Source organism: Plectrocnemia conspersa, unplaced genomic scaffold, assembly GCF_051122295.1.
Source record: "Plectrocnemia conspersa isolate PC_06_02 unplaced genomic scaffold, ASM5112229v1 ptg000008l, whole genome shotgun sequence".
NCBI classification, from domain to species: Eukaryota; Metazoa; Arthropoda; class Insecta; order Trichoptera; family Polycentropodidae; genus Plectrocnemia; species Plectrocnemia conspersa.
In genome coordinates this window covers 4,733,576-4,760,231 of record NW_028277172.1, presented here as the reverse complement: position 1 = coordinate 4,760,231, position 26,656 = coordinate 4,733,576, and the positions used below count along the sequence as shown (strand labels likewise).

The 26,656-nt window shown below is 32.1% G+C and overlaps 2 protein-coding genes across 2 annotated transcripts in view; one reads left to right on the top strand and one right to left on the bottom strand.

Moving 5' to 3' along the window:
• Positions 1 to 634: 634 nt before the first annotated feature.
• Positions 635 to 1,667, top strand: MED20 (Mediator complex subunit 20). The gene is made up of 4 exons (XM_088189664.1): positions 635 to 739; positions 865 to 1,007; positions 1,069 to 1,328; positions 1,398 to 1,667. Exons 1-4 carry the CDS (start codon positions 726 to 728, stop codon positions 1,608 to 1,610), a joined length of 630 nt encoding a protein of 209 aa, XP_088045790.1. The 5' UTR covers positions 635 to 725; the 3' UTR covers positions 1,611 to 1,667.
• A 3,679-nt stretch (positions 1,668 to 5,346) lies between these two features.
• The window catches only part of LOC148232777 (facilitated trehalose transporter Tret1-like), a 39,064-nt gene continuing 17,754 nt past the window's right edge, over positions 5,347 to 26,656 (bottom strand). Inside the window, exons 2-5 of the mRNA XM_088189476.1 lie at positions 14,241 to 15,347; positions 12,634 to 12,817; positions 10,358 to 10,545; positions 5,347 to 8,453 (exon numbers count right to left, since the gene is read on the bottom strand). Of these exons, the coding sequence (XP_088045602.1) occupies positions 7,389 to 8,453; positions 10,358 to 10,545; positions 12,634 to 12,817; positions 14,241 to 15,308 (2,505 nt within the window). The 5' untranslated portion in view covers positions 15,309 to 15,347 and the 3' untranslated portion in view covers positions 5,347 to 7,388. The remainder of the gene's footprint in view (positions 8,454 to 10,357; positions 10,546 to 12,633; positions 12,818 to 14,240; positions 15,348 to 26,656) is intronic.

Here is a 26,656-nt window from a genome sequence, read left to right as displayed (position 1 = left end):
CGACACTTCCATTTGGAATATACTTCTATCAATATCTTCCATCAGAAGACTTGAGCTCGCACTAAACGAATAGATCGAATACTAACTAAGCAGTGCTATAGCTACGGTAGTTTGCACCCGGAGGCGAAATTGCTATGTCGCGTCCCCTTCCCCTTATTTTAAAATATTTTTTTATCCAATTTTTGAATACGTCCATTAGGTGAAAAATACGCGGCAGCAAAATTATGGTTGAAAAATGAATATGCCGACGTACAAATCCATTCAATAAAATTTTTGGATAGGTTAGGTGCGAACAAACTGTAGCGAAAGAGCGTTAGTCAAAACAATGAACATCCAATGATTCGTTGTAGAGAGTTATTCATGGGGTGTTCAATATTCTGACACTAAAATAAAAATACAACATATGTTGTCTTCCTAAAGTTAATGCAAACTTTTGAAAATGATATTCGATAAAATATGGCGTTTGACTGTTTTTTTACATTATTTTTAATTTTAGATGATTATATAAAGAAAAAACTGAAGTTTTTTATTTTAAAATAATAGAATTATTTAAAATTTTAATTTTAATTTCTGTTGATAATAAATAAAATATTTTTTAAATTTTTATATAATATAATTTGTGCCAAACGTGAGCATGGTTATAAAGAACAGTGTTAAGACCAAATGATGCGTCGTCCTTTTGACGTTTGTGGTGTTTTTCTGTGCCGGTTTTAAAACCACTTAAAATGGGTGTTACAATGTGAGTTAACTAGTCAAATTTATGAACGTTATTTATAGATTTATTTTAAAGGGCCCCATACCAAAATTAACCAATAAATACAAGTACTTCATATTATTTCATGGTTATGTACTACTCAATTTCAGACTGCAACAATATCCCGTGGCCGAGAACAAAACTGGACCACAAATCATAGATCTGCTTACAAAACGCATCACTGCCTTAGGTGCCGTCCAGACGGGTCATTTTCTCGTAGACTGCGAGACTTTCATGTCTATTACTCCAATGGGTCAGTGATGATTAATTATAATAATATTTTTATGTAATTTAATTATTTTTTTTTACTATAGGACCTCATAAGACAGTGCATATACTACACAATTCTGAACAACCTGCTTCTGTATTTTCCATCATGGATGGTGGTAATAAAGCTATTAGTATAATTGCCGATGGGTTATTTGACGTATTGATGCTGAAACTGAACCACCATTACTCGTCTAAGAAGCAAACCAAGATGGAATCAAAAGGTCCGAGATTTGAATTAGGCGATTTTTGTATTAAACTCGGTTTGGTTGCGATGAATCAGACTTTCAAAGGTGTTTTGATTGAGGTATTGCTTAATTTAATGATAAAGTATTAATTATGTGTATAATGTGTTTAATAGAGAATATTATTTTAGGTCGAATATAGACCTTGCGTTATTCCGGGAGCTGTTTGGGATCTGATGAGGGAATTTATGCAGGGTTTTCTCGGTAGTTTGGCGCCACAACAACCTCCACAGTACCTACTGAATAGACAGAATGATATATATCAACCGATGGATACGATCAATCAGTATTTAGAACATTTCAGTGCCTATCGAAAAGCGACGATGACATTGCGGCCAAATTAATTTTTAATTCAGATTCATGTAAATATTGTAAATATAAATAAATAAGCATATTTTTCATCTATTTTTTTATTTATTATTCAGCACTCTCAGCGTTAAAATAAAATAACAATTTATATAATTGAGTTGTCTACGTTTTACATATTTGAAATTATTTATAAGTTAGTTTTAATAATACATAAACGAGTCCTTAAAGTTTGAGAATCATTTTATTTATAATTACTTGGATTATGATAAAAAAATTGTAAATGTGTCGATCATATAATAGATAGTTTGATCTACTTTAATAACTTTTATTTCATAGTTTGAAGAGAAGCATATAAATGAGTACAATTTGGGTATAAAAAAGTATAATTAAAATCATGTTTTTAAAGTAATCAATGAGAAGTAAGACTCGTTTTAAAATTATTACAAAACTCCCAATAGTACGATTATATACGAAACATACTTCAAGCAATCCAACTGTGTTTCTAATATCAAAATACAAATTTCTATAATTTATTTTACATTTAATTGAAGCTAGGTTTAAAGCTATGAATTTGGGTTTTTTATACAATTTAAAAATCATGTGATTTTTTCATATGTATATATATTAGTTTATCATAAAACGTTTTTCGTCATCAATAATGTAAAACAATATATTGAGCAATGGATAAATAATTACCTATTTTACTATTATCACAATATATACTTTAGGATCTTTAGTTGAATACATGAAATGATAATGTTTTCTAAATAGGAAATTATTTATCGTGTGCTTTACATTTTAAATAAGCTTTAAAACTATTTAATTTTATTTGGATTGTCTGAAGGATTGTGTTATATGTTGTTGATATCATATATACACAAACTATTAATCGCTTCTAATTCAATTTAAAAGGACGTAGGATATATTTTGATAATAATTTCGATATGTGTACAACTGATAGTTTGGACTGTGTTCACAAATATATTTTTTAATTGACACTATTTTAATATAAATATTATATGTATAAATAATAATAAAAATGGACAAAGGGTTTAATAATACATTTTATAATTTTTATTTCATTTCTTTTTGAACTCTGATATGGATAAATAGTCATAGGATTCTTATATAATTTAATAATATGCATAACAAAGGATTAGATATATAAAATGATATATGGAAGACTGAAGGACGTTTTTTATATAAAATATACACCATGAAGATAATTTACAGCTAGATGTGGAACCCAACAGTATGGAGTCTTAGTGCGCAAATTCCTTATACTTCAGATGTTTAGTGATAGTCGGTTTAGAAGAAGATCAATAGTAATTTTCGATATTATTTAAAACAACTATAAATAGTCTTTATTTTTTGTTAAAGGAAGTTGAAGCTTGTGAGTCTGTTTTGCCAGTATAATATGTAAAAGGATCACATGTTAGTTATGTTTTGACTGTTATATCCTAATAACTATCATAAAGCTTAATTGAGCATATACAATATAATCAGTGCTTTGTATTTTTACCTGGGCACTACACCATTGAAGATGGGTAGCAAAAATATATTTTATAACAGAAGTAGAAGCAGAAACATGAAAGTTATATGGTGCAGGAAATATTTCTTATATTTCTTTAGTGTATGACGTCACAAGATAGTTTATAACTGAATAGAGCGTATAACAGGGATGCACCAGCTCCAGTTTATTTTAGCTTTAAACTTTTCTCCATGATGTTTGTTGCAGCACAGCTGATATTTTGTCGGACTAGATTTCCAGTCCTAAATCTCTTTAAATTTTCATCACAGTTAAAATATACAATTTCAAGTATATATTTTTGTTTTGCTAATAATGGCAATACTCCATTCTAGCTTGTGGATAATTTATCTATTTTATAAATTATTGAACATTCAATGAAAAGAGATTTTATAGTGAACATATGCATGATGCTGAGTTCTACAATTAACTATAAAGTATCTCTCTCAAGTATCTAAAAAAATCCTTCCGTCTTTCTTTGTTCATTCTTTAAATGTGTGTTATATATGGTTCTTAATTGTGAAAATATTCACAACCATATAACCAGTAGTGGCTCTTAGGGGTGTGGCACAATAATTTTCTTAAAAATATCTAAATATAAAAGTTTATTTTGATGTAACTATGCTACACCCCTTTACAAATTGTCACTGTATATACTATTACATTTCACGCATTTAACTTATGTTTAAAGATTCGTATCTTGTATCTAATGCGTTATATTCAACATTTTTAATATAATATATAACATAATCAAAATCAACGTTATGATATATATTTGATAACATTAAATACGTTTATAATTGATAAATATACACCATCAAAAACTGAATTGTTTTAAATATAAATGACAAAAATTAAATAAGGCAGTTGCATCGCTTTCGTATTGTAAAACACATTTTTAATACAATTTATTGTTTTGCACATTCTAATATAATATAAATTCATAATAAAAATACAGCAGTCTACGTTATTTGCAAATCATAATTCTGTGTTTTAATACATATTTCATATACATAATTGACTAAATTACTGGGAATCTCGGTTCGTTAAGAACCGGCATAAGACATTGTCAAATAGTATTTTCCACAAAGAAAACACCGAAAGCCGTTAATCTAGTTTTATTCATAAATGTATATCGATCCTTACTTTAATATTCAATCATCTATAAAATCAATAACAGATTCACGCTATGATATAAAACAAACATTCAGTAGCAGATTATTTAATCTGCTAATTTTACAAACATCTCTATATATTTTTATACATATATAATTCTAATAAAATTCGTCATCTATTAATTCCGAACGGGGAATGCTATATTAAATTGGAAATCTGTTATTTATTACGTTCACAACCTATTTTTTATTTATATATATATTCAAGAGGCAGATAAATGTGTTTCTTTTAATACCCGTGACATAATTATGGCCCCTTAATCGAAATTGAATTTATAACGTTCGTCTATTAACCTTTTGAAAACCCAACTATCATATTTTTTAGCCAAACATTACTGTATATTCGTTGCTAATGTTAAATTATATCAATTCACCCCCCATTATAACATTCCTATACACTTCACCATAAACAAGTAATGACTATTAAATCTAATAAATAATAGACGTATGAATTTGATATAAAAAGGAGTTAAGTATCTATCACAGCTAAGTTTTGTAGGTAAAAATAATACAAGTGTTACATTTATATTTATATATACAATATATTTAGTATCTTAGAATAAAACTGCTTCACAGTGAATTAAAAGCATTTATGATTTATTGTCAATATCGGTTTATATTAGTATTGGGTTTATTAAATTAAAACCCTCTTTAGTATACTATCAAATTTTGATTTAGTTTAAATAAAATTGTAATGATGTTTATTATTAAAATGATTAAAATGTTTTTCTTTTAGTTAGGATATGTACATAAAGGTGGAATATAAACGTTATTATATTTTAACAGTAAACGTTATATAAATATTTAATTTGATCTTTGTAAATAAAATATCAAGTTTTTTTATAGTAGCAACAATATAAAATAGAATTTTAAACGTACAACAAAATTAAAATTTGTTAATTTTTCATGATAAATAAATAATTTCAGCGATTTTTACTCTCTTCAATAGATTTATATATTTAATTTAGATAAAATAAAGTTTTAGAAGATAGTATTATTTCTAAATATTTAGCATTGAAATAATTCTCTGATATTAATCATTTTTGATATATTATCTGATATTATATTTATAACATATATGTTTATTATATTATTCATTAGTTTAACCCATTCCATAATATACATACGCACAAACATTATACTCTATCATTGCTTTTTTCATATATTCAGTGATAAAAACTTGAAACATATTTTATTGATAAACAATTTAGAATACCAATCTTAATTTCGTTGAATGCCATTCGCTCGTACAATAAATTTATTTATTAAACATATGGAGATACGACAATATTGTGTGCTTCATCGTTTTAATTTTTATGTTTCACCCTGTCGCATAATCACAATAGTATATTATAATCGTTCATTAGTATTTATACAGTTATTTATTGTCAATTCAATCAAATTTTAATTTAATTATAATATCAAGCAAATCATTATGGAAATATAAATTAGAAGTGTTTCAACGTTGATATTTCATATACACTAACTGTAAATAATTAGTCCCAAGCTCTTACACGTATTAAGGCTACAAAAATTATTGTCGTTTTATGAACATAACCATAATATGTTAAAGAATGTTGTACGCCTTCAAATTAGAAGGCTTAATGAACTATAATTATCACTAGAATTACGGAAGTATATAGTATGTATACATATATTTAAAATTCTACAACTTCAGAAACACCATTAAAAAATATAAATATAAGCATATAAAAACAATTCTTAATTGGTAAAAATAATAATATTTTAGTAAGCCCTTGTATGAAATTTGCTTTTAAATAGTTTATATGTATTATATAATAGGTTAGCCCACGACCTCCATTGCCTAAATTTTCATGATTTTTCAACCAAGCAGTCATGATAAAAAGTTCAGTAAGATTTTTTTAGGTGATCATATTTATAAGTGTGAATAGAGCCGCATAGGAAAAGCATAGGGGCGCAATCTATGACCATGAAATTATGAGTATAGCCCCAATATATATATATATATTTTAATAATAATATAATTCTGTAATCTTTTAATAGATTTTTTTACAAATCACCTCAATTTCACTTCAACGGTTCTTCTTAATCCACATCCTTCTTTGTAAATGCACGTTCAATCGAATATATTACTCGGGATCTCACTATCGGTGCTTAGAGCAGTATATTTATAAAGAATGGCGTTATTAAGGATTTAAAAAACCTAAATTATATGTGGAAGGGCCCTTTTAAGCAAAAATTGAGTGTGGCAAATATTTTTTGTCTTCTGATCCAAACTATATATTTTTGTAACGTTTTAATGAATTCTAGAGATTTTTTGAATATTGGAAAACAATCAAAGCTTGAAAGTTTTCCCTCCTAGAAATCGTTTATTTTAATGATATTCTTAAAATTTTGGATTGTATATTCTCAGGCAAGCATATGTGCCACGACAAAGTAAATATACATAGCATCTTGAAACCAGACAAGAGCTGCCTTTTAAGAAAGAGAGAGAAAGAGAAAATTGGTGAGTAATTTATATTATAAAAAAGTGGTTCCGAAAAACACCTTCCCTCGACCAGATGCCAGAGATAACATGAATTTGAGTTACGGTCGGTGGTGATAGCTTATTCATCGCTGAGGTAAGATAGTTTTGGTTTAAAGAGCCACCGCAGCAGGCCAGCATAGAGCCGCAGGTGCTTCGTTCTTGTCTGTTTGGCTTTCTCACAAAAGACAATCCACATAGGGTCCGACGCCGGGGCTACGCCCTTGACTTAAAGAGCTAGCCAAGAACAAGCGACATTATGTCCTACTGAGGATTATTAAAAATTCATGATTTTTCATCGAAAAACAAAAAAAATGTATTTTTTATATCAAGTTAATCACGCATTCTTTGCAGAAAATTAAAATTTTGAAATGCATAGCAAGATTTTTTACTTAATAATTGCATTTTCTTAACAGATTGTCTATGAAAACTGCTTATCTCTGGAAAATTCTATTCCATTAAGCAGCATTGGATTACATTGTCCTATATATATATACTAAAACTTAGGCAAAAACAATCATTTAACATTATAATTTCATACAAGGATCATTTTAAACCCTTTCATTGGAATGTTCCGTAATTCTAGTGTTATATAATACTTTTTCTATCTCGTCGTAGTCAGATTTTGAACCGATTTGGGATCCATCTCGTCCAAATCCCTGCCTTTGGTTTCAGGAACGCAGCAAACTACAAAGCACAGACCACCTACCGATATGAAAGCATACAACCAGAACGCACCATGCAGACCGAACATTTGTTGAAAGTCGACAAAAGTCTTAACACCGACAAAAGCACAGAGATAACTAAAAGCCGTCGCCAGAGCGCTCCCCGTGCCCCTGAACTCCAAAGGGAACAACTCGCCTATAAGCAGCCACGATATGGGACTCATGCCCAAAGAAAATGCTATGGTAAACACTAAGACACACAGCAGCGGTATCCAGTCGTTTTGTCCTGCAGTGCCCAGCGACTGGCTGAGCACCACGTTCTGCAACCGCTGATTCCGGTGGACTTCTTCGTAATAAGCGTAACTTCCAAACCCTGCCAGAGCCATGGACATGAAAACAGAGCTGGCAATGAGCAAGGGCAGGCGCCCCACCGTATCGATCAGAAGGCCTGATAGGCACGACGCCAGCAACTGGACAAAACTAACGGCTATAGCACCTCCATGGGGGTTCATGCCGCCAAAAGTCTTTCTGAATATGGGCACTGCGTAAAAATTGAAGGCGTGCGCTCCAGAGAAGCGCTGGAACAGCATCAGACCACAGGTGATCAGTACAGGTCCTGCTATCCTAGCTGTTAGTAACGCGTTAATGGCATTACTGCCAGCCACTTGCAAGTTCTTATTGTTGAAACTCTTGGTAGCCACCACGTGAGCTCTTATCGTCTCTAGCTCTTGGATGATGTCAGAGCCAGGACCTCTAAGCCAGGTTAAAGACTTGTATGCTTCTTCTTCTTTGCCACACAGCACTAGATAACTAGGTGTTTCTGGAATGTAGATCATCATGCAGAACAGCATGACCGGCGCTATTGATATGAACATTGCCAGCTGCTGCCAATCTAGATAAGCACCTACGGTGAACGACATCAAGACACCCAAATGGCCGACGATCTTCAAAACGGCATTCAAACAACCGCGTATATCTGGCAAGGAGATCTCACTCACGTACACCTGAAATAAATATAAAAATATTTTTTAGTTGGAATTAAAAAAACGTAGTATATCATAGTAGTACTATATTCTATCCCTTTATCCATTACATGCACGTGCGAATAAACGCTCTATTTGAAATTGACCTGAATTTGCCGTGGTTTAAAAATTTTCCCTTAAAGTTGTCAATTTGTTGGCAGAGTCCCAGCAGCCACTACATAGGTGCTAAGAGTGGGTAAAATGGACCACGTTCGCCCGGAAAACGTGACGGATTGAGAACGTTATAACGCTAAGCGCCCCAAAGTTTCACTTTCAGAAGGGGTAATAAAATCAGGGACGGCATTTCGGCTTTTTACAGGGGGGGGGGGTACAAGTTAGCCAGTCAGTGGTCGTTTTTTTGAATAGTTTGATTTCATTAAGCTTCATAGTATTTCATTAAATGACATGCTTTTTTCTGGCCAAATTTAAGCGGGACCCTGTTTAGAGTTTACGTCAAAAGCAATAAAATAGTGTCATCGCCGTCGCAGTGAAAACGCTCGGTTATCTATCGTTCATATTAAAACTTTGTATATCAATATTATGACTTACAATGAGTGAGAATTGAATGAAGCATATCTAAACCGAATTTTGATTAATAGGAGGGCGCTAAAAACAATTATCCCTTCTCAGAAGTCAAAAATCCACGTCAAAAGCAATAAAATCAAAATTCGGTTTGAATATACTTTGACCAATACTCTTATATCAGAAGTCCGTAGGGATAACGGTAAGGATAGCTATCATATTTTAAAAACATATTGCAATATTAAAGTGCAGACTAACTACGGAGCAATATGCGAGATGCGACGTCTGTCTGTATTTGTTCTTCCGCTTCCCCCCCCCCTGAAAGTTGATTTGGCTTAGTTTGTATGTTGAACTTACCCTAATGAAAGTTGATATGGTTAATTAGTATATGTTTGGTTTGGGTTTCTACAGTAAATGTACGTTTCCCAACTGTCAAATTAAATTTAATAGCAGCATATAATTACAGATAAATTATATTTTCGCTAGTAAAAATATATATCTAATATTAAAAAAATTCGGGATAGATTTCAGATAGGGTTATCAATCGAATATTCGAATATTAGATTATTCGAATTATTTGTCCGATTTTAAACTTTATGAATATTTGAATAATTGATCAAATATTTGTATAATACTCGGTAATAAAAAAATATCAGAATGAAACAATTTGTATACTTCAGCAACACAGGTGTAATTGTTTTTTTTCTTCTCAATATACCCAGGTGACTAGTGCCGCTCCAAAATGTATGTTTTGGTGCGCCTTTATTTTGTTTCGAAATGCGAGGCAATGAGACACTTGAACACACCAACACGTGCGGGGGCGGACTCCTCAACATCCCCTTGCGGCACTCTTCATCATCGTCGTACTACACTTCGGTCAATTTTAATTTGGATTTTTAAAACAAAGGTTCGCAAGTGAAACATTTGTTTTATTTATATTGTTTCTGTATAACGTTTATATATTCCGGATGCACTTTATTTTTTTTACCAATGACGCTAAGTGGTTATACAAAGTTCACAATTCCTCGGAGCATCGAGAAGAAACGACTAAGACTAGAAATGACCTTCGTTGCCAATCAGACTCGCTCTTGATTTTTCTCAGATTTACGCGAAGGCGTCTCACGTACAAACTTCTTAATTAATTTTATCAAAGTTATTAAAAATAATTTGTTACATTAAGAAGCCACAAAACGCGCAGATTGTAATTAAAGCTCGGCTAGCATCCTTTGCGGCTTCTGGCTCTGAGCCGATTTTCATTATGGCCATAATTCAAACAACCGTGGGATTAGGGCGCAGACCGCCAAGTTTCCGAAAATCTACCGCATCTTTGTTTTAGTATTATGTAGTGTAGTTACGAGTCTCACCTGCGACACCATGGAGACCACGGAGCAGCAAAACCCGCCCATGAAGGACGTGAAGAACATCATCTCGACGGAGGTGGCGAAAACGGTCAAGATCCAGGATAGACTGAAAGGTAGTGACATCACTAGGAGAACTTTTCTGCGACCGTGTCTCATGGCCACACCTCCCATGACTCCACCGAACAAAGCTCCTGTAAATATAAGAAACAATGATAAAATAATTCAATTTACATGTAATTTATACTGTATGACCTATGATTTACAAATCTTTTAAATTATTTTAAAAAAATTTCACCAAATTTAATATCTCCTATGATTTGCAAAAATTGTTATAAGACAAAGTACTACAGTGAAGTACCAAATTCATCTCATTAAATTCTAAACACGGTAATGAAACGAAGAGGACGTTCAACATTGAAATCGCTAAGCATTTTTACTGTTGAGAATACACTTCACTACTAAAGGGTGCTGTCGACAATTAAGGAATTTTAGTGTTGTGTTCCAGAACGTTTTCGAGAATCACGAACGCGTCCTCTTTTGATAGCCGTTGGGACTAAGACGTCTGCACATGCCGACTTGCCTATGGCTGTCGCCGTCCGGCTCCTTAATACGTTGGCATTGCATATTACTCTGTTTAATGTCAGCTACGAGGAGCTGGTCCGGTTCATATCACATCATTTTAATATTTTTTTGTTTGCTTCTTTATATGCATTATTTTAATAATACATATTTTTGTGTATTGAAATAATACAATTATTGTTTTCGACCATCGTGCTGCATTGGAGTAACCTGTTAGGTAACAATGGTCTTAATTTAATTTAAATAATATAAATAAATAAATTCAATAATGAACTTTAATCGCCGTTTTTGGTCTTAAGAATTTTTGTCTGCGTTCCATTCAACTTTTTCCTCTTGAGTTATTCACTGGAAGATGTCAAAAGCTATTTTTGGCGAAACGTTACGAAGAAAAAATTTAACGCCGAGAAAAAATTGTAAATATAAAAATAATCATATACATATTAATATATATTTCATATTATTATAAAACGTATTGACATATTAAATGTTGATACAAGCACTGAATTTACTAAATAGTTTTTATTTTATGGATATGAAACTTTCTATAAAAATAGAATATAGTCGAAGCTCGTTGGCCTGCCTCGTTGATTTAATCGAGGTCTGGAAAGTTTATTGCCCGCAATTCGCCGCCAGCAATTATTCGCTAGCAGTTTATCGCCGCGTCAATTGATCGCATAAACAATTTATAGCCTAAAAATGATCGTTAACATATTTTATTGCCAGGCTATAAATATAATTTATATAAATTTATTGGTCATTTTAAATTGAAAATAAGGTTTTTCTATAGATATTCTTTGTAGAAGATATATGCTAGGTTTAAAATGAACCTATTGTTATATTGAGTTATTTAATACCTATTTATTTTGGAAATAATGAATTTTTATTATTTTTGTGATACATGTAACTATTAAAATACATAATCTGCATATTAAATTATTTATTTTTATTGATCATTTTTTTAAATTCCGTACTATTCCATCATGGTTCATGGAATTCCAAAAATATGCTTATCATGACTTTTTATGATTTAACCAAACACATACTTTTAGACGGTAAAATATGTTACCGATTATTTATAGGCTAAAAATTGTTTACGCTATCAATTGACGCGGCGGTAAATTGAACCGATTAATTGCTGGCGGTGAATTGCGGGCGATCTCGTTTCAAGATAGCGGCTATTCAAAACATTTAAAAAGTCATCTATCAATGGAAAAAACTAAAGGAAAGAATGTAGAGGTAATAAACGTTTAAAAATATAAATTAAAATCAAATATAGTATTTAAAAAAAAATGTTTTTTTTTTAATATTTTTTGCCAATTTATCTAGAATTAACAAAATGGTAGCTAATAAAATAAATAAACAATTGTAGCTCAGTAAAAAAAATATTAAAGAAAATGAAAGACTGAGAAACGTTTTAATATAGATTTTAATAATAAATATTCATTTTTGTAGAAATTGTTTTCAAATAAAATATTTTTTTTTCCTACATTTTTTTAACATTAATAAATATATACTTTGCAACCTTTGTTGCCTTTCCAGGCTTACTTTGATATAAACACAATGTAACGATTTACGAATTAAAAGACACGGTACAAGTGCATCTAAAGTTTTATGAGCGGTGTCTGCGGACCTAACAGCTATAGTGAAGTAAGTCCGCATTCTTATGAACCTGAACTTTAACAATAAATCATTTTACTTACCTAACAATGATAGACTAGCAACCCATGAAGCCTGTTGGTCTGATACTGCAATGTCCACAGGAGCACTTCCATTGAATGGTCTTCTTAACCTCAACTGCTGTAAAGATGCTATAGCTGGAGAGCTATATCCCTTACCCAAACCAGCAGCGAATGGAGCTAGAGACACAGCTAGGGCTGCCATTACCTGAAAATTTAATCGAAACTAATTTGAATACTCTCGGATTATGGTCATTTAATGATTATTGGCTCGTGAAACAGATAAAGACGTCACGTAAGAGCCGTCAATAACTCTCATAAATTTATGGCTGAAATAAAATTCGAAAGCCTGAGAGGATTCGTTTATATTGGCAATAAGGCTTTATGTCTTTTGTTATGGTTTAATGTAATGTTGAGTTTGGATTTTAATTTAAGTGACAGATACTACGTAATTTTTGTAGTCAATTTAATATTGAATATTTTTGTATCCTCTTTGTGTGAAACATGTATTAAATATATTTAGTTCTCATTAACATTAAGCACTGATTTGTTTTGAAAATCCCCTCAATGTTTTATTGTTCACTTGGATTCGCGTTATCAAATTTTAAAGATTACAATTTTTATAGAAAGCAATTTTAGTCACAATTTAGTGAAAGGACTGAAGAAAAAGTAGACGATGTAGAGGATTTTTTAAAAATAAAGAATTGGTAATAAAAGTACATTGATTCCTTATTTCTACAGATGTGGACATTGAATTCATATTGGATAACTTTAACCATGTACAAATATTAGACAGAAAAAACATATTTTAGAATTTTGGGAGGAAAATAAAAATACATATCCTCATTTATAAAAAATTACAATCATATTTTTAACTCCATCTGTCATAAGAGTTTTACATATAATTTGAGATCATATTCTAGCAAATGAAATATCGAGATACGAGATCTTACGCATCGAGGAAAATCAAGCCGCGTAGCACAATATGCTATCTTATTTACATACAATCCTAAATATTCATTATCCACACAGTGCTTAATAAACCGCGAATTAATATATTATTATGTGTTTTAAAAATATTTTTACTTTAGGTTTAGTCTTGTGCCTTTTTTAGTAATATTTGTTTAATATTTTTTTTTCTCAGTAGCCTAATTTTATTGGGCCTTCATTATATTAAATAAAAAATTAAAATGTTACGGGTAAAAAATAATATATTTTAAATTAAAAAGTTGGATTATTGTACATATGTATATATGTGGCACATACTCGCATATTTTGATGAAAAGCTCGAGAAAAGCTACGTACAATAAAGAAAAAAAAATATTAAAGAAAATTGAAAAAGCTCTTTTGATCAAACTGCGCTACATGTGTATTATAGATACACATGACCCAAAAGCATAATCGGAATTGCGGTACACATGTTTTCATAGCATATACGTTTACACATATACACAGTACATACTATAATTCAACGACCGGAAGATAGTTCCGCTTTCGCGCCGTAAAACTGATATGCGAGAAATTTTCCCGGCAGCAGATGAAAAAAAAAATTCAATCGGAACCGAGAACTTGTGCCGTTTTGTTGGCAGCGGACAAAACGCCAGCCGTATAAATTTATCAGCGGGTCTTACCTGCGACAGATACTTCCTCTTCACCAGCCCAGATATAAATCCTGGAGATTGACCTGGTTTCAGCGGCAATTTTCCGGACTGCTGTATACCGCTGGAACAGTGCCCGTTTGGAATCTTTATCTTTTCTACAGTCTGCTGCTGCTGCTGTTGTTGAGGCTGCTGTTGTTCCTGTTGCTGCTGCTTGTGTTGGTAGTCCTTAATCATATTGTATTTGTCCACTACTTGACTGAACGACACTTCTAGCTCTCTCACTTGCACGTTTTGTTTACCAGCGTAAGTACTACACCCCCTGACTTCCGAGAAAGTCACGTTTTTCTTCGTCTCGAATTCGCTCCTCCTCGCTGTGTTACCACCGCTAGAAATACCCGCATTGTCCTGGCTCACAATGCGTTGTTGTTTCGTACCTTTGTCTTCAGGATAAATAATCTCCTTTTGTGCGAACACCCTTTGTTCCGATTTCATTTTTCTCGCCCGCTTCATGTTTTCAATCTCCATGTACCAAGGCACGATCGTTCTGACGCATAGTTGTTTCTCGTCCTTGTACGACTTATATTGATCCACTCTATCTTCCAGATTATACTTGACGTGATCCGAGTGTCTCAACTCTCTGTGTCCACTCCTGGAGTGCTTATAATAATCATACGTGGGAGATAAAGATCGGTTGGTGGACGTCGTTTGCACGAAATGGCTCTTGTATGAGTTTCCAGATGAAATGCTCCAACTTTTGGGCAGCGTTGAATATTTATTATAGCCTAAGTGCGAGGGTAGTGTGAGGTACTCGGGCTTGATCGGTTTGTACGGCGAAGAATAATCATATTTAGGCCTGTAATCCCTTTTCGAATAGATGTCTTCGTATACGAAACCGTTCCTCCTGTTTCGCTCCGGATAATGCGTGCGTCTAGGTAATGAATCGTAATGATTTGAAACTTTATATCTGTGATTGTATCTATCTTCTGGGTAGTTTTGGAACGACCCTCGATCCGGAGACATCATCGGAGGGTCCCTGCGGGAGTAATAGTCGAGATAGTGCGAGGTCTGCGACATTTCAGTCTCCCTGTCATCCAACATCGACCAGATCCATTTGTCATCCCTAGCGGCGATTCAGTTCTGAAACAAAGAAAATTGAGTTAGAATAAGAATATATATAGGGGCGAAAGGGAAAAATTCCACGCGCCAAGTAACATGTTTACCAAAAGTGTGCCCGGACTAAATTGGGTCTCGTGCCCTTCGCCGTCTCTTTGGCCATTCCGGCGACGTGTTATTATCTCAAGAAAGAAGATAAAACTTACGACTCCGCCTTTCAAAACTACAAGATGGAGAAGTTTATATATATATATATATATATATATAAGAAAAAAGATAAACTTTGTCTGAGAGAAAAAATAACAAAATGCCACCATGGGACTCGCTTCCATCGCAACTGGAATGATATAATGGGTTTTGTGGTGGTTCAAAAGTGACGTTCAATTCAACGAACAAAGTAGAGCTGCACATTCTTTAACAAATAAACTCTAAATGCTTTAAATTTATCTTGGCGCAGTGAGAATGTTTATATTTTGTTATTATATGTTGGCATTTTGATTTATCTATTTTGATGAATGAAAAAACGTATCTAAAACAGTGAAGTATTGCAGATACATAATTACATATTATTTTTAAAATAACCCTTAAAAACACATGTCATATAAAGTAGAATCAAACATCCTCGTTCTTTTTTTGTTAAAAAAATTTGGCCGTGGAAAAATTCCTTTCGTTTTATGTTGATGTTGGTTTAATCGATAACAGGGCTTATTATTTGTTCTTCAATGGATTCTAATGATTTAATAGAGTCGCGAGGGTCCTTAGAATTCGTCGAGCCAATAATTTCTTTCCCCATTTTACATATTTCTGCTTTTGAAGAATAACTAAAGAAGTCATTATTTTTTTGACCAGCGAAAGATTCTGGATTTTGCAAATATTTAATTAATGACATCAATGTCTGGTTTCTTTAATTATATACATTCTCTTTAATTGCCCGTTTAAATTTCGAGCTTAACTCAGAATCAGTGGAATAGCTATGGTGGGGCGGAGGGGGCGGGCCGCCCCAGGCGGCACTTGCTTGGGGGCGGCATATTCGCGATGGGATCGTCTAGTGTGGTTCTTAACCCTGAATACACTAAAACATATATAAACTCACGAATAACAACAGCTTAGTAATAACCAATTTATTATTTTAATAAATGCTGATTTTATGACCCTGCAAAAAAATGTATGGGTGGGGGGCGGCAATTTTAAGGATCGCCCTGGGCGGCACATACCCTAGCTACAACACTGCTCAGAATTTATATTATCCAATTGTTTTAACAAAAGTTTTAAGGCCCCTTCAGCTGTTAATAATAAACGTGAGACTGTTGCTACTTTACAAAAACAAGATAAGTTTTTTTTTGATTTAAAAAAAAATAGCCTAAAATCATTTTGCATTTTGTCAATTCCGATGCGTAAATTATTCTTATCGGAACGGGTTCTTATATCACCAAAGCAAAGATAAAACCGCCGGCCGGTTAGAATAATAGAAAATTGCAGAAAAATATTGGTCATTTAGATACTTTCGGTTGTCCGAAAAAGTATGCATATTTTCAAACATCTGGCACGAACACTTTCGGAAAGGTTTTTTATTATTTAAGCAAAAATAAGGCGAGTTCGAGTGTTTTATACAATTTTTTGTCATCCTCAGATCCCTATTAAAACCTTCCAAGAAATGTGCATATTAGGCACGAACCCGCGTTTACTTATGCAGCGTTATAAAAAAGACAGTGGTTGTAAACATTTTAAAAAGATTTCTACAAATTGAATTGTATATAATAAAATACTTTATAAAATATTCTTAATCCTTGGTTGAATTTCTCGGAACTCTTTAATCATAAATTTAGGAGTATGTCTATATTATTTGGCTTAGTGGTTACCTAGACAATTAACCATCTGCTTTCACGATAAAAATATTTATTTATTTATTTCAATTAAATTAATATCATCGTTACCCATCAGGTTACTGCAATGCGCCACGACCGGGAAAAAATAAACAATACAATATGTTATTACTATACATAAATAAACATTAAAAAATAATGCATAGTAAAAGAGATGAAAAGACTCATAAAATGTTAAAATTGTATGATACAGCTAACATTAAATAGATCAATGTGTAATACCAGTGTATTAACCGTTTAAACGCCAGCGACTTTTAGTGAGTCACCTGTTATTTCTATTTATTGTCAGTGTCGCTTTCTAAATATAAATATAAAATACTTGGTTTACTGATAAATGAAGCTAGTACAATAATCTTTAAAAATTAAAAAAAATAATTTATAAATAAATCGTTAGCTTGTTAAGGAGCCGGATAGCGACAGTCATAGTGTAGACGTCCTGGCTCTAAAGGACCAGAAGAGGACGCGATCGTGATTCTCGAAGACGTTCCGGAACTTAAAACTATAATTTCTCGAAAATAGTAACGCTTCAGTAGTTTATAAAAAATGATTAGTGACATAAAACTTTCTGCGAATCATATACCAACGCTCAAAAAAAACAACATATAAATGTTGTTTTTTTAATTAAAAAATGTACGCTCTAAGTTACTATTTTGAAATGTTCCATAATGTTTTAAATTCCTTCTTCTCTTTTACTCGATTCGTATTCTATATGTATATATGAATCTTTACACAGAAATAATATAATAAATCACTGGTGGCAAATTACAACGCGATAAATATTATTTAAAAAAACAATAGAAAACCTTGAGATATTACAATTTTAATTATTCATCATCTATCATTTCGATTGTTGTACGACGCGCAATGGCCGGGAAAGCGCGCCCCTCGGCCAAATCCCTCAGTAGCGAACGAAAGACGCTATAAATTCGCGCGCGGCGCTAACAAAATAGTGCCGTCGTTGGTTATTACCGCCAAAATAAATAAATAAATATAAATCTTGTGCTCGATAAAATGGCGAGAGTATGAGAGGAGGTGGGGGGAGGGGGATTGTTGGCAAAATAGCGGTAAATATTCGCTTCGGCGAACGGAAAAACATTAATATTCATGAGGGGAAGGAAGCAAAGTAAATTGCTCGGAGTCGAGACGGTGGTGGGGGGAGCAGACCGCGGCACAAATAAGCGTTATCCAATTTTGAGCCGATGCGGTGTGGCAACACATGCCTGAGAGGAGACATATTGAGACGTTGCGCTCTAAGAGTTCGATCGGAACGCGTGCTCTTAGAGGGTAAACCCTTTTCACTCGGACCAGCGGCTTAGCTTTGACAGTCTACGACACATATCACAACAGCGGCTCATAAGGCTGTGCTTCAAGAAGTGTTACAATTTGATAAAATCATGTAAACGATATTTTCGGTGATAGCTAAGAGGAGCTGGAACAACTCATGTGGGATAGTGCATCTTTTAAAAGTGTGCCAGTTTAATTTTATTATTTATTTTATGAAGTAAGACTTTTTTTTTATGTTCTTACGACCTTTAGAAACTATCAATTGGGTGAATGAGTTTAAGCGTGTTCGTACATAATTCGGGAAGTCCACTTGTGGTGACTACGCCAGAAATGATCGACAAAATCCACAATATGATCTTGTGTGATCGGCAAGTCAAAGTGTGCGAACTTATTAAGGTCACAGGCATATCATATGGTTTACAATTTTACATGAAAAATTGAGTATAAAAAAAGGTATAGGCAAGATGAATGTCGCGTAAAAAGGCAATCGTATGGTCGCTTCAATGGCTAGTTTAGCCTTTTTCCGTCGCAATCATAACGAGTTTCTGCGTCGATACATAACCATTGATGAAAAATGAATGTACAACTACATTCTAGAGATAAACAGTTTCGAAGGCAAAAATGCATGAATTACGATTCGAATTACTGCCAAGTGTATCGAGTTAAAAGGAGACTATGTTCAGCAATAAAAATTATTCAATCCAAAATAATGTTTTGTAAGGACTTATTGATCTGCCCTTGAATTAATCATATTTTTAATCTGTCAATATAAAGACAATGACTAAATAAACATATAATAAAACAGTCATAAATTTCAATGGGCATTCAACAATTCCATAAGCTCTTTCATAGACCAAAATATTGAATCCTGAAATTGCGGTTTTCTTCTGGAAACAATGAAAAATAATCAAGAATATACAACTTGTGTCAAAAACTGATGTCACGTGTGTATGCTTATCAATGTATCACGTTTCTTAATTTAAGAATAATCGAATTAATCATAATTTTAATGTTACATTTCCACATATCATGGCCTTATGATTTTTAATTAAATCCACCAAAATTTAATCAAGTTAATTTCTAGCGGAAGACGTTAAGCCCGCCGCCGGGTTATGGCGATAATATAAAGCGGCGATACACGCTCGCAGGGATCGTAAAACTTTAAAGCGGCGAAGACGTGAGGAAAAAGAGATTGCCATGGACCCTGACCCCCCATCTCTTTTCCGCTGTCTCTGGGGCGGTTATGGCAACAGTCTCCCTGGAAAATTCCGCTTTTCAATTATTATCTTGTCGTGTTTTTTTCTTCCAAAATTTGATCCCGCAGTTGAAAATTGCTCTTCCAACGAATGGCGAAATTAAAAGAATGCGGACATTCGCGACGCTGTAAAAAAATCCATTCCAGGAATATCAAACTTTTATATTATTATTTATCGTCTTTTGATATGGAACGTAGTTACTACTTTGTGTTGATGTGTTCAAAATTTATTTTAATTATTAATAATATAGTATCAGAAGCAAAGTATTCTTCTAAGGCCAAAATTTTACATCGTGATTATTCCGTCATTAGTAAGCTGACGGTATGCTATTACTGTTGCCAGAATAAAATTATTTTTCTTAAAAACATTGCATAACAGTAAAAATTTAAATATATACAGTGACAATGTCAACATTTTCAGCCACCAGGTGTAATAAATTATATAGGAAGAAAACGCATGGCACATTGCTTTAGAGAAAAATAAAAATTATTTATATATGCCGATTGCTATATGGTTATGTTTTGATTACCGATATTTAAGTATAATAAATACTATATTATTGAGAGTTAATTTGTAATCTAACTAAAAAATTTCAGCAAATGCTTTAATTTCATTATGTATTGAAACATATTCTTTATTATATTTTGTGTATTATAAAAATATTATGTATTATTTTGACCATTGTTACGCGTTGGTATAACTTGTAACAATGATCTTAATTTAATTCCAATAAATAAATAAATGACAAGTGCAATGTTGCCAAATCTCTAGATGTTCCAACTATGATGGTCACGGACCGATTTTTATAAGAATAACAATAGAAATAAACTACTATGATTTAGCCCCCATTACATTATAATATTAGTATGTTTTAAAAAATATTATAAATATTCATTTCAGAAATAATCGTATACATTTCTATCACCGTATGTAATTTTGCAGAAATGTAACCTTAATATAACGGTAATTTTTCTTCTGCAGACTAGAGAGGATGGGGACCATAAATCTACTAATATGAGTACTCAAAATTACACATTGCTATTGCCATTTCTTGCCTATTATATATTTGATGGATTTTTTTAAACAAAACTGAGGATTGAAATAACTTGATAGTTAGTTTCACGAAATAAATAGCTCATTCGCGATTTTTGTATTAATTTTATTTTCGCATATAAACAGTCTTGAGATTCCATTCATATTGAACATATTATATAAGCCCAATTGAAAATCTAAAAGGAATATTAACATGTAATTCATTCCTTAGTGTGCTATTGTCGTGTAACACCTATCACTCCATAAAGAACTTTAAAATTTGCAGATGCTTGAATGTGTTAACCAAAGTCCAGCCGTTCCCATTTTTTCAGGGTCAGGGTCACCAGTTTGAGGTAAACCTGTTTCTCTTTGTTTGCCATGTCCTTACGATATTTTATCTGGTCATATGACAACGCCATAAAAGACCATTACCATACATAAATATACTCGCCGGTCGCTTTAGAGCCTCTAAAACTGTTCACGTTTGGATAGAATCGATAGAGAGCAATTAATGAAAACCATTGTGCAAATATTGCTTTCATTGCGTAGGCAATGGTTGTTTGCATCTGGCTTTCGTATCTAGCTCCTGTGCCCTTTAATTAATTGGTAAATATGCGGTAATTTCATGTTTGTTTTAGTTCGGTCAGTGGGATAAAAGTCTGCGTTCTATTTGAGATTTTTTATTTACTTTGTAAATAGTATTTATAAAAAATATTAAACATAAGTTTTTACTTATTTTTTATAATTTTCATTCCTGTATATTTTGATGTGGTCATAGTGTTTACATGATTTTTTATAAATGCTTTTTAAATAGTATTTCATCATAAAAAGGTGCTTGAAATAAGCTTTCATTTAATATTTTTAACAGTATTTTTATGTAGTAATAAGCGTTGTTTTGATATCGCAAAGATTAAATTTTTCTGATTTTAGTAAAATGCCATTATAATCTCAAAGTTAATATCAGTAGTCAAAGGATCATTAACTGTTAAAAAGAAATAAACATTTAATTTATTGAAAAAAAAACAAAAAAATATATATATATATATATATATATATATATATATATATATATATATATATATATATATATATATATATATATATATATATATATATATATATATTGTAAAATAGTGTCTTATTTATTTTATAAAAATACTTTATTATTATTATAATTGAAAAAACTTATTTATAATGTAGGAGCCTATCTATATGTATTTATTCAGGTTTATTATGGCCAAATTGGCGGCACTCTAATAACACTGGCGGGACGGAAAAATAAATAATTTAATGCCCATTTTTATTTATAAATGTTATAATATTTTTTTAGTCATAGGATCTTCCTCTAATTAAATTCTGATTTTAAATGATGATTCTATTTTTATCTTGACCATTTGATATTTATACTACTCCGATTAATATAATTATGACCAGGCAATTATTAAAATTCTGAGCGAGATTTGATTTTTATTCTAACCCAAAGTCTGACCATTTAATTTTTTGTCTTCTTTTTGTGAGATTAGAAAAATCTAGGAAAACCTAATTTGTGATGTTTAACACTAGGGTCCATGTGGGATTCAATCCCAGATATTTTTGCTATTAGTCACTGATCTATTGTGATTTTTGTATAATAAAATATATACTCAGATTGGTGTTGTTATAATACCTTCTTGTATATATTGATTGTAACCTCGTTCTTACATATAAAATAAGCTCCTGTCATGCTACAACGATAATAATTGAATCAAGTATAATATTAATAAAACCTAAAGATTCCACTGTACCTTCATCGTCTACAACAACAGGGGTCAGGGTATTTATTGTTAGGGTATTTATTCGAATCAGACCGACTGGCCGGTGATCCGTGCGTAACAGAACAATTCGAATCATTATGCCTCCCCGGGAGGCCGTAAAACCCTTGAACGACCGGCCATATCGACGGGGTCAATCCTACCGTATCAAGATCCTCGTATTTTTTCATCCGTCGACGGCCAAGATTGATCGGACGATGAGCGAAAAAACCCATCCAAAAACGTATTTTCGTCTTCGGGTCAGTCGAATATTGTTTTTGCATCGGACCGAATGCGAACCTGCGCCATCTTGCGACTGACGTAATAAACAAAATGGCGGAGTGTTTTTCTACTAGGGACTAATGAAAAATATGTTTTTCTTATTCGTTCATATAGTTGGGAATTTATTACATGGTGTATAATGTATGTGTAAACTATTTTTTCGAGTAGTGGTGAAACTACACGACAAAAACTCCACAACACTATGAGTTTATTTATTCAAATACTTGCTCAGAGTTTAATAGCCAGTGCAAAATGCACAGAAAATAAACAAAAACATATTTACATTAATTATATTATTGGCTAGATCACAAAGTGTCGAACAACTGCGAGTAGCTGGATGAAAGAAAATCAATACCAAGTACACCGGATTGCACATATTTATTATTAACTCGTGGGAAGCATATCCAAGCATATCTTGTGAGAATTTTGTGGGATATAAAAATGTTCAGGAATACGAAAATCCTTTTTGGTTTTTTTACTATAAGTGATTCACTTGAATTATTTTGCAATTTGATCAAAGAAGCATGCTCAATGGCACTGCGCAATAAATAATTATACAAGGTACAATGTGCCATCGAGCTCCTCAATTTATGGACGTTTTTAAGACAAATCCTAACATCTAAAGGTGTTTTTTATATATACCGATGTAATCTGTAGTCCGCCTAATATAGTACATCGAAATCGGTTACTACATACGACGAAAAACGTATGGCGTACCCAAACTCCTGTTATATATTCACATATTCATTTTATAGTTAAGGTCGAAAGATTTATAATAAAACGTCAAAATTTAAAATTCACATGAACTAACGCATTAAAGCAATTAAGAGAGGCATAAAGGTTAAAACAAATGCGCTAGCGTTTTGTCAAGCGCCGCAAAGTGTTGCCAGCATAAAAAAACTTTATTTTTATCGCGTCTAAATCGGGACGGTTTTTTTCAGTTTTTTTGCTCGTTTTCCATTTCAAATTTGAAATCGCATTGTCGGTCCGAAAGGAAACTTGAATAGAGCCTTGAAATTTATCACCCGTTATGAAGCACAATTTTAAATTACTTTCCCTCCCGGACTCACAATGAGGATTCGAGGGGAAAAGCAAAAGTTTTACGGTAGGTGAAAAATTCGGAATACAATGGATTTACGGGAGGATTCGTTCCTCCCTTTCTTTCTATCAGATATTTTGGTAAAGGGGATAAAAAAGGGTACACCTGAGGCAAGCGAACAATGATTGTTGACATATGTTTTTTTATTATTATTAATATATATACAATTTTCGCCCGATTTTAATATAACGAAATCATCTTCACAGTTTTGGACTTGTATAATATTAAATAATATTTACTTATTATAAATCTTCCGTTGCAAGATAACAAGCGTTAATCTAATGCGTTACAAGGGTAAATACAATCATCAACTACTAAGTAATGAAACATTGGACTGAAATCTAAAAAAATTAAATATATAAATGTCAAAGTATGACTTAGCTGAAATGTTTTAAATGATTTATAACAATATCCAACAGGTACTTTAGCAAGTGATTGCGATAAAACTATTTAAAATAGTGTAAAAAGAATATAATCGGGTTGACCTGCCTCAAGTTTACCCTTTACAATCTTTTTTTACAAACAGAACATCGTTCTATAGTTTATGACGTGCTTTTACCGATTAAATCCAGCGTAATTTTTATATTGAACTAACGAAATTTGGCGAATTCATTTGACTAATTGCCGCTTCACGAATATTAAATTGTTCCAGTGCTGCTCAATTAAAACTGTCATGCGAAAAACTGAAATCCGGAAAACTCAATTAGGACAGTCTCTTTTTTCCTCGACATTGGAATTACGTAAATGTCAAAATGTAACGATGACATGCGTTGATTAAAAATATTGCAAAAATGGGACAAATCCCTGGAAAAGATAATTTTTATTTATTATACTTTAAAGTTTTTTGTCATATCCGATTATAAGCTAATGATTTTTTTGTATTGAATTTGATTTTAGAAAAGCTTGTCAAGATACTAGCTCCGTTTCAGAACTTGCTACGCTATGTTAAAATGATTAACATACATCATTGTTCTGAACAGTCGATTTGATAAATTTTTTATTTTTATATTTCAACTTTGGAGCATTTTTTTGCATTGTGTATTATATTAGAGATAGTTTAAAAATAAATGGCTATATATTTTTTGTAGACAGACGTGTACTGAAATAAAAATTCGATATTTCTTATCTTTTTCAAGATAAGAGCAACGGAATTTGCTGACATGCGAATATACACATATTAGGAAATCGTATACTTATCATGTATGGGGATGAGTATTCCGTAGAGGATCTCAATTGGTATATTGATCTCCCCCAAGGAAGTCTTTGTCGGGTCATATCCGACCCCTGAGGTCCTTTCAGATCACCCCCTATTCACGAAACAACCGCACCATTTCCCTGTCTTATTAGAAAAACATTTTCCTATATAAATATATACATATACTATATATATAAATAAATAAATAAAATCCGCTTATCAGATACGACACGAATTTGCGACAGCGGAAAATATATAAATTAGTAACCGCTCGCGTTTTATCGTCGACGGCTCGTTAATGCTGTTTTTTTAGGTTGAAAATAATTACAACCGAGTTAAAATTAATTGAAGTTGGTTGAGGGGAAAATTAGGAAAAGAGTGTACAGAGCGATGATGGCCGAGTGCTTAAGGCCAACATGGCGGTCAAATTTTGTTTACCGCAAACACTTTCCCTTGCGTATCACATAATACTATGTTTGTATATTCGCAATTCATTCACCTTTGCTCGAAATTTATTATTTATAATATGCCTCTTGATAATTAGCTATAATCATTTTTAAAATGTTACATAACCTTGAAATATATCAATGAATTTAGATTTGACAGTTATATATTGTAGTTTCAAATATGGTTATAGTAAAAAAATGCTTGTTGATATTCGTATATTGTAGAAAGTTACTTTATATTTTCCGACTGACTAATTTCAATATTTTCATTTCACGTTCTTTATTAATATTTCATAAACGTCATTTTGACATTTAGATCTGTCATCCGCGAAAGCAGTGTTACTAAAGCAAACAAAAAAATGCGATCGATCATAACAAAAAAATATCCGTCCATGTACCTTTCGCGTAGTGTATGCGTAATAAATTACTATTAATCTTCATATCGATGGAATGTCAAAATTTCAACATTTACAATATTGTATCAACATTTAGGCGTTTGAAACGGTTGACCACCAAGCCACAACGTTGATGGATTATTTTCAATGCAGAGCAAGAGAAGCGCGAGAGTAGAAGAGATACAAAAGAGCAGTGCGGGAGATACGTAATTAATTCGGAATTAAGACGCCCGTCAAATTCTGAGCCTCGTATTACTTATATAATATTTATGAGAAATTATTAATTTATTAAGCGCATTATAATATTGTTATAAAAGAAAATAAATCGAAGTCTGTTATTGTTTACGCTGTAAATATTACAAATCGCGGCCGTTTCAATGTAACAAATTAGAATCATATTATTTAATGCGAAATTTTGAACGAGCCCAATTAATTGTTTGAGAATTTGAGCGATTAATCAAACGGCAAATTAAATTAATTTCGAGGCGATTCACGAATTTGCGCTCCATTTGATGGGGGTGAACAGAAATAATATTTTTTGTCTGTTTGCTTCCAATCTTTGTATTCTTCAAATATTATTTATTTAATTATTTTTTTAGCCATGTATATGTATATGATATCATAATCAACCGAACAATGATATTATTTTTTATAAGAAGGGACCGTGTTTG